At 44.3% G+C, this 19,768-nt stretch overlaps 1 protein-coding gene across 1 annotated transcript in view; it reads left to right on the forward strand.

The window, feature by feature from the left end:
• Nucleotides 1–3,359: 3,359 nt before the first annotated feature.
• The window catches only part of LOC134227156 (retinal dehydrogenase 2), a 76,526-nt gene continuing 60,117 nt past the window's right edge, over nucleotides 3,360–19,768 (forward strand). Inside the window, exon 1 of the mRNA XM_062708462.1 lies at nucleotides 3,360–3,657. Within this exon, the coding sequence (XP_062564446.1) occupies nucleotides 3,622–3,657 (36 nt within the window). The 5' untranslated portion in view covers nucleotides 3,360–3,621. The remainder of the gene's footprint in view (nucleotides 3,658–19,768) is intronic.

The following is a 19,768-nucleotide window of genomic DNA, read 5'->3' on the forward strand; positions in this document are numbered from 1 at the left end:
CGGCGAACTAGCCTAAGCTAGGGGCCGGAATTTTAGAAGAAGTGCATGAGCACAGCCCCCTGAAGTAGTCGCAGCATCCCGTGGTCCCGGGGGGATCGAGGCAAGGAGGATAAGGGACCCGGTTTATCCGGGAGGCACATTTTTAGCAGGTCGGGAGGAGCCCATCCCTGTTCGCCTTCGAGCATAGTGTGGATGCTCAAGGTGTCTGTCGCGCAGATTTTTGATGGCCTTTAACCCTTGTAAAAAAAAAAAAAAACACACACACACACACACACACACACACACACACACACACACACACACACACACACACACACACACACACACACACACACACACACACACATGTGTGTGGACGAGATTTATGGGCTTCCTTTATGAAAAATAAAAAATTCGGCTCGATTTAAAACGCAATCCGATGGAAATCTGGTCAGGATTTTCAACCTTTCCGCGACGAAATTGTATGAGTCCTGCTTTTTTTGTGAGCACATGGGAACAAAACCAATTGACAAGATTCCCAAGAAGTGAGGCTACTTTGAGCGTCGTTTAAACCAATGCCAATCAAAACGGACTGTGAACTGATTAGATTGGTACTTTGACTATTGTTTGTTATGTTTAAATATTCAGAATTGGAAAAGTTTTTGATATTGGTCGATAAAAAAAACCCTAATGCATGTCTAAAAGTAGATTAAAATAAATATTCGAAATTCCCCAATTTTTTGTTAAATTTAAGGATGCGTAATTTTCTATTCCTTCGTGTTTTTGTCCGCGTCCCATTGAAGAGTGAAGTATTTGTAATTAAGCATGTTTCCACAACTAACTTAATACAATAGAAGGTTATGGTGGTGAAGGATTTACTCTAAAATATTTCTATTTATTTGCCCATAAATTTTGAAATTCCCACGGCTCTTGAATTTTATCACAAGTTTTTTTTTACATGTCCCGTACTGCAAGTGCGTTTGTCCCGTTTTTTTTTCAACCAAATGATCTGGGCAGCTCGGAGACGAGCCAGCCTCGGGCTGAAAGTCTTTTTAATAAAGACACAAAAAAAAATCTGGGCAGCCTAGCCATATAGGTACTCCCCCACACAATATGTACGAATATCGCCCCCACTTTAGGATCTAATGTTGCATCATATACGATTTTGTGTTGACTGGGTAGCTGCCAGGATAGCCCACGTTACGTTGTTACCACAGAACTGTGCGAACTGCTATCCAATTCCGCTCATTTATCCGAGACCATGTTGTCCCACGATGCGATGACCAATTTTCTGATTTTCACACATAAGCCATCCATACAGACAAGGAAATCATCCTTTGGAATTCTATCTGATACGGTATTGAGAATGCCTGTACAATAAGTAAATCGTATCATACCTGCTTCAAATATCATAGTACAGGGCAATTATGAATAAAAACTTTAATAAGAATTCCTGCTTTCAAAACTGAGAAACTATTTTTCTGTATAAAATTACATCAAATATCGATGATTTAATGTTCATATTTTAGGAAGTTTAAGTTTTTCCAAACATACCCCTCAACTATGTCAAATGATATCCCGACAGCAGAGAATATGCGAGACATGCGCAATAAGTATTATATTCTTTGAATTCAGCCTAGGGATAGACAAGACGCAGCCAAGTTAAAAAACGCTCATTATTTTTTTAAATGGGAAGTTATTTGTGTCTGATTCTCTTATTCGTTGGCAAAACATCCCGCACTTGGACTACTTCATCAAGCACTTCTATAGAAATAGCGAGGTTTCTAGTCCTAGCTGCCATTTTTGCAATCGTAAACAAATTATGAGTCACAATGGTACTTTTTGCCAAGGAAAGTCGAGAAAATTTCCAATCCGTTAATTCCTATACCGAATCGGAAATCGACCCCATCTATCTTCAGTATGGTCTTGCTTTTCAGCCGTATATCTTACCACTAGGCTGAGAAAGGTTTTGCCGAATGAGATCCATAAACGTCATGCTCGGAAGTTTATTGTCAGTCAGATCAGATCTTCATCAAGCATGCTTCGAAGCCACGCGTTTCATCGTTGAGTTACACAAGGTTCTCAACGACTAGTGCTCAGTTCCAATCATACCATCACTGCTTATTCTTTTGATCCGGGACTAATAGATGTTGCATGTTGAGGTAGGCTAGTAATCGATAGTTACTTGAGAATAAAAATATTTCTTAACTATTTGCGAGTGCAATGCCACCTTCCAGTCAAATACAGAACATACGACCAGAAAAGTAAGTGAAGACTCATTTACTGCACATTTTATAGCAAGTTTCATACTATACTGAGATTGATTCACACTGCAGTGTGTCTCCCCTTATATAGCAATCTGATTTGATTCTGCGTTTTAATTAAAAATCAGTGACTGTAGCTGATACCTATCTCAGTTAAAAAAAAACAATCTGTACAATATTTCTATAGATCGAATGCCATGCAACAAACAGCCTATTGCAATACTATTCGTTCAAAAAACCGTCTACGCGATGCCGATGCGCAGCACGCATGTGCTGTGAAGCAGAACAAAACCTCACGCCAACATTCAAAACCTCGATGAGAATTATTATCAGAGAGCACGTGCGGGCAGCCGGCAACAAGCGCAACAAGCGTTCGCAACCTTCGCCGCCTGATGGGGTCGTTATCTATATCTTATTGAGCATTCCTCAGCTGAGACGAGACAAGACAGCTGGTTGCGTTTTTAGATGGTACTCTCTGACTGCCAAGAAATACCAATTATAATTGATTTTACAAACTGTTTGCGTCGGTTTAATGTAAGCATTTTGAAACGCTTGTGATAATAAAGCATCATGAAAATATTTACTTTTTCTTTTGCTGTGTCATGCACAATATGTTTATGTTGTGACAAATATTACAAGTGCAATAGTTAGAGACAACATTTTATTAGAGTTAATTTTTTGATTTTTATTATATATTTAACTAAGCACTACTGAAACGATCACGCTTTTAGCTTTGGTACACATTGTACGAGGGCATTCTGCTCTGAGCTGTCTTGTCTCGTCTTAGTTTTAGCCGGGTGCTTGTATGTGCTAGTGTCATACCTACATCAAACGTTAATTTGAACGGCTCTGTATGGTGCAAATAGGTTACAAAACGTTGAATCTGGTTGTGAAAATGTGAACTTCAAAGATGAAGATTAAAAAAATATTTTAAATAAATTACCCAAACATCATCGTAGTTATGTGTATCATTATCGTATCATGTTCATGATCGCTATAAAATACGTATTCGTTTTTATTTGCCAAGAATATCATTTGAGAAGAGCAACACCTGATACAGAACATGATATCATTAAAACTAGCGCCGCCATGCGGTAACCAACTTCGTTCGGCATCCTATAACAATATAAAGAACGTAAACAAATTCCGCACAATTTTCGGCATCTTCGATCGCTAGGCGGCTTCATTTCGGTGAATAGTGTTATTATTGTTCCATAAAACTGTGCAAGATTCAGATAAGACGAAATCCACGTTTGTTTTAATTAGCTTGGTGTATTCTTAAAGCTTGTCTTACAGTGGTTCGGTGACATTGAAGGTGCAGTTGCGAAGTAAGACGGTTCTCTGTGTGTTTTATTTGGTGTTACATATTCTGAGGAAAATGGCCAACCCTAATCAGGAGATTAAATATACCAAGGTAGGTGTGTCAATTGAAATATAAGTTATGAATACGGTAACATATTGTATTCGAAAATATAGGAAATGTGCAGGATTTCAAGTCGAAACTGTTCAATCAAATAGAGTAAAAGGTCTGAGACTCGAGATATAATACAATCTCAGATGACGAATATTCATAACAAATCGGTGCTAGTTTTAAATTCTGTTGCCTGTAATTTTAGCTCTCAAGCAAGTTCATATCATGTTTTGTAATCAAGATCACGATTTGTTAATAATTAGCTGTTCTCGTCTGCTCGGGGATGCAACATGGTTGGCATTGTTGTTGTGGAGTATTTTTGTCCAATCTACATAGGCGTAACTATAGTCTTGGTCTAGAGGGGGCCATGGCCCCAGCTGGTGCGATGTATTTTTCTAAGTCGATGTAAGGCACTGTGCGCATGAGTTGCAACAGAAATTCTTTGACTAAGTTTATCGCTCATTCGTCTTGGAACCAACATTACGAAATTTGGACAAAAGATGTCATAATAAAATAATATTTGTACCAAATACGAATCCTTTGCAGATTTTTCTGTCATTGTAACAAAGATTCTTTAGTTTTATAATTTTGAAAAGTTGTATGGGAAGTTTGAGAAAATTAAGAGATCCAGGAAAGATGAATCAAGTATTAAATGAAGGCTCATGAGTTTCAGCGATTTAAAAGAGAATTCTAAGATTTCTTGAAGATACATGAGATACACCTCTACAAATTCCTTAGTCGAACGTAGGCATCTGCATCGAAGGTCGTGTTGCAATCGGACCAGCGATGGGAGCGTTCGGTCCTCTGAAAAGCATTCCCTTGGTCTCTGCGATCGTCCGTCTTACTCAGCTGACCCGGTCGGCGGCAGATCGTTCTCCGACTTGAAAGCGCACGAAGAGCGAGGGATAAAGGAACACTATTCCCGGGGCTCTTGTCGTCGTCGTATCGGGACTGGGGCGTCTCCTCTGGTACCGGATACCGCAACCGGCTTCCACCACTTATATTGTTCCTTCCGGAATGGCGAGATCGGAGCCATACACTTTCAGGACCACCAATTTCCCTTGTCGATCAGTTGACACGATCATTTTTTAACAATGTCGTTCACACTGCCAGTAAAAGAAAAACCCAGATCAATCCACCTAGCGGTGATGGTGCCTTTCTCGCTAAAAAGGTAATAAATGTAGCCTTTACGCCTACACCTCGATGATACAAGAAAGGCAAAACAGCTACACCGTCTAATGTTATGATAGAAAATTTACACTAGTAGACGACAGATGGCGCTGCCAAAAGTTTCTCGAATTTCCTATGTTCGAATTTTGACTTTCGGACAATTTCATTGTACTATGAAACTGAACGAAGAGCATACTTACGCCTAAATGCGCGCAACACGAGCATCTTTATAGTACGATGAAACTCGTAATGGGAGCAAGCCATGGATAAACATTAAAAATATTCATAGATGCAAGGCATTTTTCATAACACATTATTGTTCTATGTGATTATGTCTCATCACTATTTTAATATTATCTATTTTTTGCAATTCGCAATTATTATGAAATTCAATAGTGATCAACAGCGTTTTAGTCTCTGTCGGATGCAACTTGTTGCAAGAAAATCGGTTAAGAGTTTCTATGTGAAAATTTGGCTAATGTTTTTTATGGCATTTTGTGCACACACACACACACATACACACACACACACGCACACACGGACAGACAGACATTTGTTCAGCTCATCGAGCTGAGTCGAATGGTATATAACACTATGGGTCTCCGGGAATTCTATCAAAAGTTCGAATTTGGAGTGAAATGATAGCCTTTCGGTACAACTTAGTTGTACGAGAAAGGCAAAAAAGGTGCAAGATTAAAACTGCGCGACTTTAGGTGTTCGAAGTGTTCACCTATCAGAGACCGTCCGTCGCGATGACAGCCGCTTATAAAGGGATTCCTCCTTCCTGGTATAGGAATTTTCGTTGACAATCATAGTTAACAGTGACGTTATGGTGTAACGGCTTGTGGTATAGGCGTGTTCAATAGGATTGGGAATGGACTGTTTTCGATATTTTCAATTCATTTCTTCCTTTATTTCTATTTCATTGTTCTATCATAATAATAATACAATTTACGACGAAAATAATAACAAAAATTCAGTGGAAAAGAAAAATTATGTACCCAATATTTACTAAATAAATGTAACCGAAATGAGAGGTTACAGAAGGAAATTTGATGGTTGAAGAACAACAAAGCTCGTGGGGTTAACCAACTACCAGAAGAACTATTTAAACACGGTGGTGAGGCACTGGCTATAGCGCTGCACCGGGTCATTACCAAGATTTGGGAGGAGGAAGTTTTGCCACAGGAGTGGATGGTAGGTGTCGTGTGTCCCATCTAGAAAAAGGGCGATAAGCTAGATTGTAGCAACTACCGCGCAATCACATTGCTGAGCGTCGCCTACAAGGTACTCTCCCGAATTTTATGCCGTCGACTAGCACCGATTGCAAGAGAGTTCGTGGGGCAGTACCAGGCGGGTTTTATGGGCGAACGTTCCACCACGGACCAGGTGTTCGCCATTCGCCAAGTACTGCAGAAATGCCGTGAACACAACGTGCCCACGCATCATTTATTCATTGACATATGATACAACCGATCGGGACCAGCTATGGCAGCTAATGCACGAACACGGATTTCCGGATAAACTGACACGGTTGATCAAGGCGACGATGGATCGGGTGGTGTGCGTAGAGTTCGAGTCTCAGGGGCATTCTCGAGTCCCTTTGAAACGCACAGAGCCAGGTGATGGTCTTTCGTGTCTACTATTAAACATCGCTTTGGAAGGGGTATTACGAAGAGCAGGGATTAACACGAGTGGTGCAATCTTCAATAAGTCCCTCCAGCTATTTGGCTTCGCCGACGACATAGATATTAAGGCACGTAACTTTGAGAAAATGGAGGAAGCCTACATCAGACTGAAGAGGGAAGCTAAGCGGATCGGACTAGTCATCAACACGTCGAAGACGAAGTACATGATAGGAAGAGGTTCAAGAGAAGACAATGTGAGTAGAGGTATTATTAAATTCATTTTTAAAAAGTTTTTTTTAGATGTTTTCAAGACATTAACCGGAAAAGTCTAAGGAACTTCTCTACAAAATTCACAGTTTCTCCAAAATATTTATTTTGAAATTATTTTCCAATTTTTCACAGGAAAACTATTCGAGAGAAATTCTTCGGAAGAGAAATCGATCCAAATTTCAACAAGAATTTTTTTTTAAATATCCACGGAACATTTTTCGAAAATTCTGCGAAATATGCGAAACGGTTATGAGAAACGGTTTGATCAAAAATTAAATTTGTCCAAAGTGACAATCGGTCGAAAAGCCGTTGTCTCCAACAGGTTGTTTTGCCGAAATGGTCGTTTGACCAAATGAGTCAGCCGGCAGAAAATGGCGTTTGGTCGTAATGGTTGTTTGACACAAAGGGCCATTTGGCCGAATGGATCATGGCCTTTCAGCCAGACGGTCATTTCGGTCAAATGACCTTTTCGGCTAAAAGACCATTTCAGCGTACGATATTTTCGGTCAAATGACCAAGCCCTTCCCATCGTTCGGTAATTCGGCGAAAAGCCATTTGTTCGAATGCCACTTTGCAGAATAACACGATAAGCTCCATTGGGAATTGAACTGAACGTTTGTACAAAACAGTTTTTGGTCGAAAATGGTTTAACCAAAAATTTAATTTGGGTGAAAGCAATATACAGCTGAAAGGGACATTCAGCCGAGCTAGTAATTTGGCTAACAAAAATGTTTGCCCTAGTAGGCTGAAACTGCTGTTTGTCCGAAATGATCGTTTGGCCGAAAATGTGGTTCTGCCAAATAAATCATTTAGTCGAAAATGCCGTTGCCAAAATGGTTGTTTTGCAGAAAGAGACTTTTGGCACGAAAATGACCTTTTTGCAAAACACTTCGACACTTTTGACCAGATATCCATTTCGGCCAAATGACTCTATCTGTTAAATATCTTGGCTGTGTATATGCATGTGTATATATATGTTTCGAAATGGACAAATTGATATGAAATTAGCTTAGCTTAGCTTAGCTTTGACTGACTACACATATCTATGGTTGCTACTCCGTGATTGACCAGAATCAGTGAAATTGCACAAAGAATCAACTGAATGATTGACTGGGATTGTTCAAGCATTCTCATTGTGCAAGTTTCAGTGACTCTAAAATTCTAATGATCAATAACGGCGCCGGCCACGTCCTTGTAGTCAGTTAGGAAGAAGGAAGGAATATTAGTAGGTGGTTTTTGCTATTTGAAGACCGTGTTTACCTCTGCGTCTCCACAAAAACCACAGGAAGGATTATCAGTTAATTGGTAGGCATCGTTGGATCTGGATTCACTCTGATAAGCGATACGACCGTGTCATTCTTTATACACAGTGATTTTACCTAGCCATGAATCGGGCGCGAAAAGTAGTACAAACTAACTACCGGCCTACCGGGCGCGCAATGCAGAACACAATATTTCGTCCGATCGCGCGATCGTCGTTCTGCTGTCCGAAACAAGAGAAATCATGCACTGAACTGATTTTTATCACCGGCCGCGCAAAGCAGAACACAATATTTCGTCCGATCGCGCCATCGTTCTGCTGTCCGAAACAAGAGAAATCTCGCACTGAACTGATTTTTATTACCGGCCGCGCAAAGCAGAACACAATATTTCGTCCGATCGTGCCATCGTTCTGCTGTCCGAAACAAGAGAAATCTCGCACTGAACTGATTTTTATTACCGGCCGCGCAAAGCAGAACACAATATTTCGTCCGATCGCGCCATCATACCGCAAGCGCGAACAAGAGAAAACGCGCACAGAACTCATTTTTATTACCGGCCGCGCAAAGCAGAACACAATATTTCGTCCGATCGCGCCATCGTTCTGCTGTCCGAAACAAGAGAAATCTCGCACTGAACTGATTTTTATTACCGGCCGCGCAAAGCAGAACACAATATTTCGTCCGATCGCGCCATCGTTCTGCTGTCCGAAACAAGAGAAATCTCGCACTGAACTGATTTTTATTACCGGCCGCGCAAAGCAGAACACAATATTTCGTCCGATCGCGCCATCGTTCTGCTGTCCGAAACAAGAGAAATCTCGCACTGAACTGATTTTTATTACCGGCCGCGCAAAGCAGAACACAATATTTCGTCCGATCGCGCCATCGTTCTGCTGTCCGAAACAAGAGAAATCTCGCACTGAACTGATGTTTATTACCGGCCGCGCAAAGCAGAACACAATATTTCGTCCGATCGTGCCATCGTTCTGCTGTCCGAAACAAGAGAAATCTCGCACTGAACTGATTTTTATTACTGGCCGCACAAAGCAGAACACAATATTTCGTCCGATCGCGCCATCGTTCTGCTGTCCGAAACAAGAGAAATCTCGCACTGAACTGATTTTTATTACCGGCCGAGCAAAGCAGAACACAATATTTCGTCCGATCGCGCCATCGTTCTGCTGTCCGAAACAAGAGAAATCTCGCACTGAACTGATTTTTATTACCGGCCGCGCAAAGCAGAACACAATATTTCGTCCGATCGTGCCATCGTTCTGCTGTCCGAAACAAGAGAAATCTCGCACTGAACTGATTTTATTACCGGCCGCGCAAAGCAGAACACAATATTTCGTCCGATCGCGCCATCGTTCTGCTGTCCGAAACAAGAGAAATCTCGCACTGAACTGATTTTTATTACCGGCCGCGCAAAGCAGAACACAATATTTCGTCCGATCGCGCCATCGTTCTGCTGTCCGAAACAAGAGAAATCTCGCACTGAACTGATTTTTATTACCGGCCGCGCAAAGCAGAACACAATATTTCGTCCGATCGTGCCATCGTTCTGCTGTCCGAAACAAGAGAAATCTCGCACTGAACTGATTTTTATTACCGGCCGCGCAAAGCAGAACACAATATTTCGTCCGATCGTGCCATCGTTCTGCTGTCCGAAACAAGAGAAATCTCGCACTGAACTGATTTTTATTACCGGCCGCGCAAAGCAGAACACAATATTTCGTCCGATCGTGCCATCGTTCTGCTGTCCGAAACAAGAGAAATCTCGCACTGAACTGATTTTTATTACCGGCCGCGCAAAGCAGAACACAATATTTCGTCCGATCGCGCCATCGTTCTGCTGTCCGAAACAAGAGAAATCTCGCACTGAACTGATTTTTATTACCGGCCGCGCAAAGCAGAACACAATATTTCGTCCGATCGCGCCAGCGTTCCGCTGTCCCACACAAGAGAAATCTCGCACTGAACTGATTTTTATTACCGGCCGCGCAAAGCAGAACACAATATTTCGTCCGATCGTGCCATCGTTCTGCTGTCCGAAACAAGAGAAATCTCGCACTGAACTGATTTTTATTACCGGCCGCGCAAAGCAGAACACAATATTTCGTCCGATCGCGCCATCGTTCTGCTGTCCGAAACAAGAGAAATCTCGCACTGAACTGATTTTTATTACCGGCCGCGCAAAGCAGAACACAATATTTCGTCCGATCGTGCCATCGTTCTGCTGTCCGAAACAAGAGAAATCTCGCACTGAACTGATTTTTATTACCGGCCGCGCAAAGCAGAACACAATATTTCGTCCGATCGCGCCATCGTTCTGCTGTCCGAAACAAGAGAAATCTCGCACTGAACTGATTTTTATTACCGGCCGCGCAAAGCAGAACACAATATTTCGTCCGATCGCGCCATCGTTCTGCTGTCCGAAACAAGAGAAATCTCGCACTGAACTGATTTTTATTACCGGCCGCGCAAAGCAGAACACAATATTTCGTCCGATCGTGCCATCGTTCTGCTGTCCGAAACAAGAGAAATCTCGCACTGAACTGATTTTTATTACCGGCCGCGCAAAGCAGAACACAATATTTCGTCCGATCGCGCCATCGTTCTGCTGTCCGAAACAAGAGAAATCTCGCACTGAACTGATTTTTATTACCGGCCGCGCAAAGCAGAACACAATATTTCGTCCGATCGTGCCATCGTTCTGCTGTCCGAAACAAGAGAAATCTCGCACTGAACTGACGATTACTACCGGCCGCGCAAAGCAGAACACAATATTTCGTCCGATCGCGCCATCGTTCTGCTGTCCGAAACAAGAGAAATCTCGCACTGAACTGATTTTTATTACCGGCCGCGCAAAGCAGAACACAATATTTCGTCCGATCGTGCCATCGTTCTGCTGTCCGAAACAAGAGAAATCTCGCACTGAACTGATTTTTATTACCGGCCGCGCAAAGCAGAACACAATATTTCGTCCGATCGTGCCATCGTTCTGCTGTCCGAAACAAGAGAAATCTCGCACTGAACTGATTTTTATTACCGGCCGCGCAAAGCAGAACACAATATTTCGTCCGATCGCGCCATCGTTCTGCTGTCCGAAACAAGAGAAATCTCGCACTGAACTGATTTTTATTACCGGCCGCGCAAAGCAGAACACAATATTTCGTCCGATCGCGCCATCGTTCTGCTGTCCGAAACAAGAGAAATCTCGCACTGAACTGATTTTTATTACCGGCCGCGCAAAGCAGAACACAATATTTCGTCCGATCGTGCCATCGTTCTGCTGTCCGAAACAAGAGAAATCTCGCACTGAACTGATTTTTATTACCGGCCGCGCAAAGCAGAACACAATATTTCGTCCGATCGCGCCATCGTTCTGCTGTCCGAAACAAGAGAAATCTCGCACTGAACTGTACCGGCCGCGCAAAGCAGAACACAATATTTCGTCCGATCGTGCCATCGTTCTGCTGTCCGAAACAAGAGAAATCTCGCACTGAACTGATTTTTATTACCGGCCGCGCAAAGCAGAACACAATATTTCGTCCGATCGTGCCATCGTTCTGCTGTCCGAAACAAGAGAAATCTCGCACTGAACTGATTTTTATTACCGGCCGCGCAAAGCAGAACACAATATTTCGTCCGATCGTGCCATCGTTCTGCTGTCCGAAACAAGAGAAATCTCGCACTGAACTGATTTTTATTACCGGCCGCGCAAAGCAGAACACAATATTTCGTCCGATCGTGCCATCGTTCTGCTGTCCGAAACAAGAGAAATCTCGCACTGAACTGATTTTTATTACCGGCGGCGCAAAGCAGAACACAATATTTCGTCCGATCGTGCCATCGTTCAGCTGTCCGAAACAAGAGAAATCTCGCACTGAACTGATTTTTATTACCGGCCGCGCAAAGCAGAACACAATATTTCGTCCGATCGTGCCATCGTTCTGCTGTCCGAAACAAGAGAAATCTCGCACTGAACTGATTTTTATTACCGGCCGCGCAAAGCAGAACACAATATTTCGTCCGATCGCGTCATCGTTCTGCTGTCCGAAACAAGAGAAATCTCGCACTGAACTGATTTTTATTACCGGCCGCGCAAAGCAGAACACAATATTTCGTCCGATCGTGCCATCGTTCTGCTGTCCGAAACAAGAGAAATCTCGCACTGAACTGATTTTTATTACCGGCCGCGCAAAGCAGAACACAATATTTCGTCCGATCGTGCCATCGTTCTGCTGTCCGAAACAAGAGAAATCTCGCACTGAACTGATTTTTATTACCGGCCGCGCAAAGCAGAACACAATATTTCGTCCGATCGCGCCATCGTTCTGCTGTCCGAAACAAGAGAAATCTCGCACTGAACTGATTTTTATTACCGGCCACAATATTTCGTCCGATCGTGCCATCGTTCTGCTGTCCGAAACAAGAGAAATCTCGCACTGAACTGATTTTTATTACCGGCCGCGCAAAGCAGAACACAATATTTCGTCCGATCGTGCCATCGTTCTGCTGTCCGAAACAAGAGAAATCTCGCACTGAACTGATTTTTATTACCGGCCGCGCAAAGCAGAACACAATATTTCGTCCGATCGCGCCATCGTTCTGCTGTCCGAAACAAGAGAAATCTCGCACTGAACTGATTTTTATTACCGGCCGCGCAAAGCAGAACACAATATTTCGTCCGATCGCGCCATCGTTCTGCTGTCCGAAACAAGAGAAATCTCGCACTGAACTGATTTTTATTTGCGGCCGCGCAAAGCAGAACACAATATTTCGTCCGATCGTGCCATCGTTCTGCTGTCCGAAACAAGAGAAATCTCGCACTGAACTGATTTTTATTACCGGCCGCGCAAAGCAGAACACAATATTTCGTCCGATCGCGCCATCGTTCTGCTGTCCGAAACAAGAGAAATCTCGCACTGAACTGATTTTTATTACCGGCCGCGCAAAGCAGAACACAATATTTCGTCCGATCGCGCCATCGTTCTGCTGTCCGAAACAAGAGAAATCTCGCACTGAACTGATTTTTATTACCGGCCGCGCAAAGCAGAACACAATATTTCGTCCGATCGTGCCATCGTTCTGCTGTCCGAAACAAGAGAAATCTCGCACTGAACTGATTTTATTACCGGCCGCGCAAAGCAGAACACAATATTTCGTCCGATCGGGCCATCGTTCTGCTGTCCGAAACAAGAGCAATCTCGCACTGAACTGATTTTATTACCGGCCGCGCATAGCAGAACACAATATTTCGTCCGATCGTGCCATCGTTCTGCTGTCCGAAACAAGAGAAATCTCGCACTGAACTGATTTTTATTACCGGCCGCGCAAAGCAGAACACTATCTTTCGTCCGATCGTGCCATCGTTCTGCTGGCCGAAACAAGAGAAATCTTGCACTGAACTGATTTTTATTACCGGCGGCGCAAAGCAGAACACAATATTTCGTCCGATCGTGCCATCGTTCAGCTGTCCGAAACAAGAGAAATCTCGCACTGAACTGATTTTTATTACCGGCCGCGCAAAGCAGAACACAATATTTCGTCCGATCGTGCCATCGTTCTGCTGTCCGAAACAAGAGAAATCTCGCACTGAACTGATTTTTATTACCGACCGCGCAAAGCAGAACACAATATTTCGTCCGATCGCGCCATCGTTCTGCTGTCCGAAACAAGAGAAATCTCGCACTGAACTGATTTTTATTACCGGCCGCGCAAAGCAGAACACAATATTTCGTCCGATCGTGCCATCGTTCTGCTGTCCGAAACAAGAGAAATCTCGCACTGAACTGATTTTTATTACCGGCCGCGCAAAGCAGAACACAATAATTCGTCCGATCGTGCCATCGTTCTGCTGTCCGAAACAAGAGAAATCTCGCACTGAACTGATTTTTATTACCGGCCGCGCAAAGCAGAACACAATATTTCGTCCGATCGTGCCATCGTTCTGCTGTCCGAAACAAGAGAAATCTCGCACTGAACTGATTTTTATTACCGGCCGCGCAAAGCAGAACACAATATTTCGTCCGATCGTGCCATCGTTCTGCTGTCCGAAACAAGAGAAATCTCGCACTGAACTGATTTTTATTACCGGCCGCGCAAAGCAGAACACAATATTTCGTCCGATCGTGCCATCGTTCTGCTGTCCGAAACAAGAGAAATCTCGCACTGAACTGATTTTTATTACCGGCCGCGCAAAGCAGAACACAATATTTCGTCCGATCGCGCCATCGTTCTGCTGTCCGAAACAAGAGAAATCTCGCACTGAACTGATTTTTATTACCGGCCGCGCAAAGCAGAACACAATATTTCGTCCGATCGCGCCATCGTTCTGCTGTCCGAAACAAGAGAAATCTCGCACTGAACTGATTTTTATTACCGGCCGCGCAAAGCAGAACACAATATTTCGTCCGATCGTGCCATCGTTCTGCTGTCCGAAACAAGAGAAATCTCGCACTGAACTGATTTTTATTACCGGCCGCGCAAAGCAGAACACAATAATTCGTCCGATCGTGCCATCGTTCTGCTGTCCGAAACAAGAGAAATCTCGCACTGAACTGATTTTTATTACCGGCCGCGCAAAGCAGAACACAATATTTCGTCCGATCGTGCCATCGTTCTGCTGTCCGAAACAAGAGAAATCTCGCACTGAACTGATTTTTATTACCGGCCGCGCAAAGCAGAACACAATATTTCGTCCGATCGTGCCATCGTTCTGCTGTCCGAAACAAGAGAAATCTCGCACTGAACTGATTTTTATTACCGGCCGCGCAAAGCAGAACACAATATTTCGTCCGATCGCGCCATCGTTCTGTTGTCCGAAACAAGAGAAATCTCGCACTGAACTGATTTTTATTACCGGCCGCGCAAAGCAGAACACAATATTTCGTCCGATCGTGCCATCGTTCTGCTGTCCGAAACAAGAGAAATCTCGCACTGAACTGATTTTTATTACCGGCCGCGCAAAGCAGAACACAATAATTCGTCCGATCGTGCCATCGTTCTGCTGTCCGAAACAAGAGAAATCTCGCACTGAACTGATTTTTATTACCGGCCGCGCAAAGCAGAACACAATATTTCGTCCGATCGTGCCATCGTTCTGCTGTCCGAAACAAGAGAAATCTCGCACTGAACTGATTTTTATTACCGGCCGCGCAAAGCAGAACACAATATTTCGTCCGATCGTGCCATCGTTCTGCTGTCCGAAACAAGAGAAATCTCGCACTGAACTGATTTTTATTACCGGCCGCGCAAAGCAGAACACAATATTTCGTCCGATCGTGCCATCGTTCTGCTGTCCGAAACAAGAGAAATCTCGCACTGAACTGATTTTTATTACCGGCCGCGCAAAGCAGAACACAATATTTCGTCCGATCGCGCCATCGTTCTGCTGTCCGAAACAAGAGAAATCTCGCACTGAACTGATTTTTATTACCGGCCGCGCAAAGCAGAACACAATATTTCGTCCGATCGCGCCATCGTTCTGCTGTCCGAAACAAGAGAAATCTCGCACTGAACTGATTTTTATTACCGGCCGCGCAAAGCAGAACACAATATTTCGTCCGATCGTGCCATCGTTCTGCTGTCCGAAACAAGAGAAATCTCGCACTGAACTGATTTTTATTACCGGCCGCGCAAAGCAGAACACAATATTTCGTCCGATCGCGCCATCGTTCTGCTGTCCGAAACAAGAGAAATCTCGCACTGAACTGATTTTTATTACCGGCCGCGCAAAGCAGAACACAATATTTCGTCCGATCGCGCCATCGTTCTGCTGTCCGAAACAAGAGAAATCTCGCACTGAACTGATTTTTATTACCGGCCGCGCAAAGCAGAACACAATATTTCGTCCGATCGTGCCATCGTTCTGCTGTCCGAAACAAGAGAAATCTCGCACTGAACTGATTTTTATTACCGGCCGCGCAAAGCAGAACACAATATTTCGTCCGATCGTGCCATCGTTCTGCTGTCCGAAACAAGAGAAATCTCGCACTGAACTGATTTTTATTACCGGCCGCGCAAAGCAGAACACAATATTTCGTCCGATCGTGCCATCGTTCTGCTGTCCGAAACAAGAGAAATCTCGCACTGAACTGATTTTTATTACCGGCCGCGCAAAGCAGAACACAATATTTCGTCCGATCGTGCCATCGTTCTGCTGTCCGAAACAAGAGAAATCTCGCACTGAACTGATTTTTATTACCGGCCGCGCAAAGCAGAACACAATATTTCGTCCGAACGTGCCATCGTTCTGCTGTCCGAAACAAGAGAAATCTCGCACTGAACTGATTTTTATTACCGGCCGCGCAAAGCAGAACACAATATTTCGTCCGATCGCGCCATCGTTCTGCTGTCCGAAACAAGAGAAATCTCGCACTGAACTGATTTTTATTACCGGCCGCGCAAAGCAGAACACAATATTTCGTCCGATCGCGCCATCGTTCTGCTGTCCGAAACAAGAGAAATCTCGCACTGAACTGATTTTTATTACCGGCCGCGCAAAGCAGAACACAATATTTCGTCCGATCGTGCCATCGTTCTGCTGTCCGAAACAAGAGAAATCTCGCACTGAACTGATTTTATTACCGGCCGCGCAAAGCAGAACACAATATTTCGTCCGATCGCGCCATCGTTCTGCTGTCCGAAACAAGAGAAATCTCGCACTGAACTGATTTTTATTACCGGCCGCGCAAAGCAGAACACAATATTTCGTCCGATCGTGCCATCGTTCTGCTGTCCGAAACAAGAGAAATCTCGCACTGAACTGATTTTTATTACCGGCCGCGCAAAGCAGAACACAATATTTCGTCCGATCGCGCCATCGTTCTGCTGTCCGAAACAAGAGAAATCTCGCACTGAACTGATTTTTATTGCCGGCCGCGCAAATCAGAACACAATATTTCGTCCGATCGCGCCATCGTTCTGCTGTCCGAAACAAGAGAAATCTCGCACTGAACTGATTTTTATTACCGGCCGCGCAAAGCAGAACACAATATTTCGTCCGATCGTGCCATCGTTCTGCTGTCCGAAACAAGAGAAATCTCGCACTGAACTGATTTTTATTACCGGCCGCGCAAAGCAGAACACAATATTTCGTCCGATCGTGCCATCGTTCTGCTGTCCGAAACAAGAGAAATCTCGCACTGAACTGATTTTTATTACCGGCCGCGCAAATCAGAACACAATATTTCGTCCGATCGTGCCATCGTTCTGCTGTCCGAAACAAGAGAAATCTCGCACTGAACTGATTTTTATTACCGGCCGCGCAAAGCAGAACACAATATTTCGTCCGATCGTGCCATCGTTCTGCTGTCCGAAACAAGAGAAATCTCGCACTGAACTGATTTTTATTACCGGCCGCGCAAAGCAGAACACAATATTTCGTCCGATCGCGCCATCGTTCTGCTGTCCGAAACAAGAGAAATCTCGCACTGAACTGATTTTTATTACCGGCCGCGCAAAGCAGAACACAATATTTCGTCCGATCGTGCCATCGTTCTGCTGTCCGAAACAAGAGAAATCTCGCACTGAACTGATTTTTATTACCGGCCGCGCAAAGCAGAACACAATATTTCGTCCGATCGTGCCATCGTTCTGCTGTCCGAAACAAGAGAAATCTCGCACTGAACAGCTCCTAATTCCCCGCCCCGCAAAGCAGAACACAATATTTCGTCCGATCGCGCCATCGTTCTGCTGTCCGAAACAAGAGAAATCTCGCACTGAACTGATTTTTATTACCGGCCGCGCAAAGCAGAACACAATATTTCGTCCGATCGCGCCATCGTTCTGCTGTCCGAAACAAGAGAAATCTCGCACTGAACTGATTTTTATTACCGGCCGCGCAAAGCAGAACACAATATTTCGTCCGATCGTGCCATCGTTCTGCTGTCCGAAACAAGAGAAATCTCGCACTGAACTGATTTTTATTACCGGCCGCGCAAAGCAGAACACAATATTTCGTCCGATCGCGCCATCGTTCTGCTGACCGAAACAAGAGAAATCTCGCACTGAACTGATTTTTATTACCGGCCGCGCAAAGCAGAACACAATATTTCGTCCGATCGTGCCATCGTTCTGCTGTCCGAAACAAGAGAAATCTCGCACTGAACTGATTTTTATTACCGGCCGCGCAAAGCAGAACACAATATTTCGTCCGATCGTGCCATCGTTCTGCTGTCCGAAACAAGAGAAATCTCGCACTGAACTGATTTTTATTACCGGCCGCGCAAAGCAGAACACAATATTTCGTCCGATCGTGCCATCGTTCTGCTGTCCGAAACAAGAGAAATCTCGCACTGAACTGATTTTTATTACCGGCCGCGCAAATCAGAACACAATATTTCGTCCGATCGTGCCATCGTTCTGCTGTCCGAAACAAGAGAAATCTCGCACTGAACTGATTTTTATTACCGGCCGCGCAAAGCAGAACACAATATTTCGTCCGATCGTGCCATCGTTCTGCTGTCCGAAACAAGAGAAATCTCGCACTGAACTGATTTTTATTACCGGCCGCGCAAAGCAGAACACAATATTTCGTCCGATCGCGCCATCGTTCTGCTGTCCGAAACAAGAGAAATCTCGCACTGAACTGTACCGGCCGCGCAAAGCAGAACACAATATTTCGTCCGATCGTGCCATCGTTCTGCTGTCCGAAACAAGAGAAATCTCGCACTGAACTGATTTTTATTACCGGCCGCGCAAAGCAGAACACAATATTTCGTCCGATCGTGCCATCGTTCTGCTGTCCGAAACAAGAGAAATCTCGCACTGAACTGATTTTTATTACCGGCCGCGCAAAGCAGAACACAATATTTCGTCCGATCGCGCCATCGTTCTGCTGTCCGAAACAAGAGAAATCTCGCACTGAACTGATTTTATTACCGGCCGCGCAAAGCAGAACACAATATTTCGTCCGATCGCGCCATCGTTCTGCTGTCCGAAACAAGAGAAATCTCGCACTGAACTGATTTTTATTACCGGCCGCGCAAAGCAGAACACAATATTTCGTCCGATCGTGCCATCGTTCTGCTGTCCGAAACAAGAGAAATCTCGCACTGAACTGATTTTTATTACCGGCCGCGCAAAGCAGAACACAATATTTCGTCCGATCGCGCCATCGTTCTGCTGACCGAAACAAGAGAAATCTCGCACTGAACTGATTTTTATTACCGGCCGCGCAAAGCAGAACACAATATTTCGTCCGATCGTGCCATCGTTCTGCTGTCCGAAACAAGAGAAATCTCGCACTGAACTGATTTTTATTACCGGCCGCGCAAAGCAGAACACAATATTTCGTCCGATCGTGCCATCGTTCTGCTGTCCGAAACAAGAGAAATCTCGCACTGAACTGATTTTTATTACCGGCCGCGCAAAGCAGAACACAATATTTCGTCCGATCGCGCCATCGTTCTGCTGTCCGAAACAAGAGAAATCTCGCACTGAACTGATTTTTATTACCGGCCGCGCAAAGCAGAACACAATATTTCGTCCGATCGCGCCATCGTTCTGCTGTCCGAAACAAGAGAAATCTCGCACTGAACTGATTTTTATTACCGGCCGCGCAAAGCAGAACACAATATTTCGTCCGATCGTGCCATCGTTCTGCTGTCCGAAACAAGAGAAATCTCGCACTGAACTGATTTTTATTACCGGCCGCACAAAGCAGAACACAATATTTCGTCCGATCGTGCCATCGTTCTGCTGTCCGAAACAAGAGAAATCTCGCACTCAATGGACAAATTGATATGAAATTTGCGAAAAATAATCCTCTTATTTTGG

The sequence above is a fragment of the Armigeres subalbatus genome, chromosome 1, assembly GCF_024139115.2.
Source record: "Armigeres subalbatus isolate Guangzhou_Male chromosome 1, GZ_Asu_2, whole genome shotgun sequence".
In the NCBI taxonomy this organism is placed as follows: Eukaryota; Metazoa; Arthropoda; class Insecta; order Diptera; family Culicidae; genus Armigeres; species Armigeres subalbatus.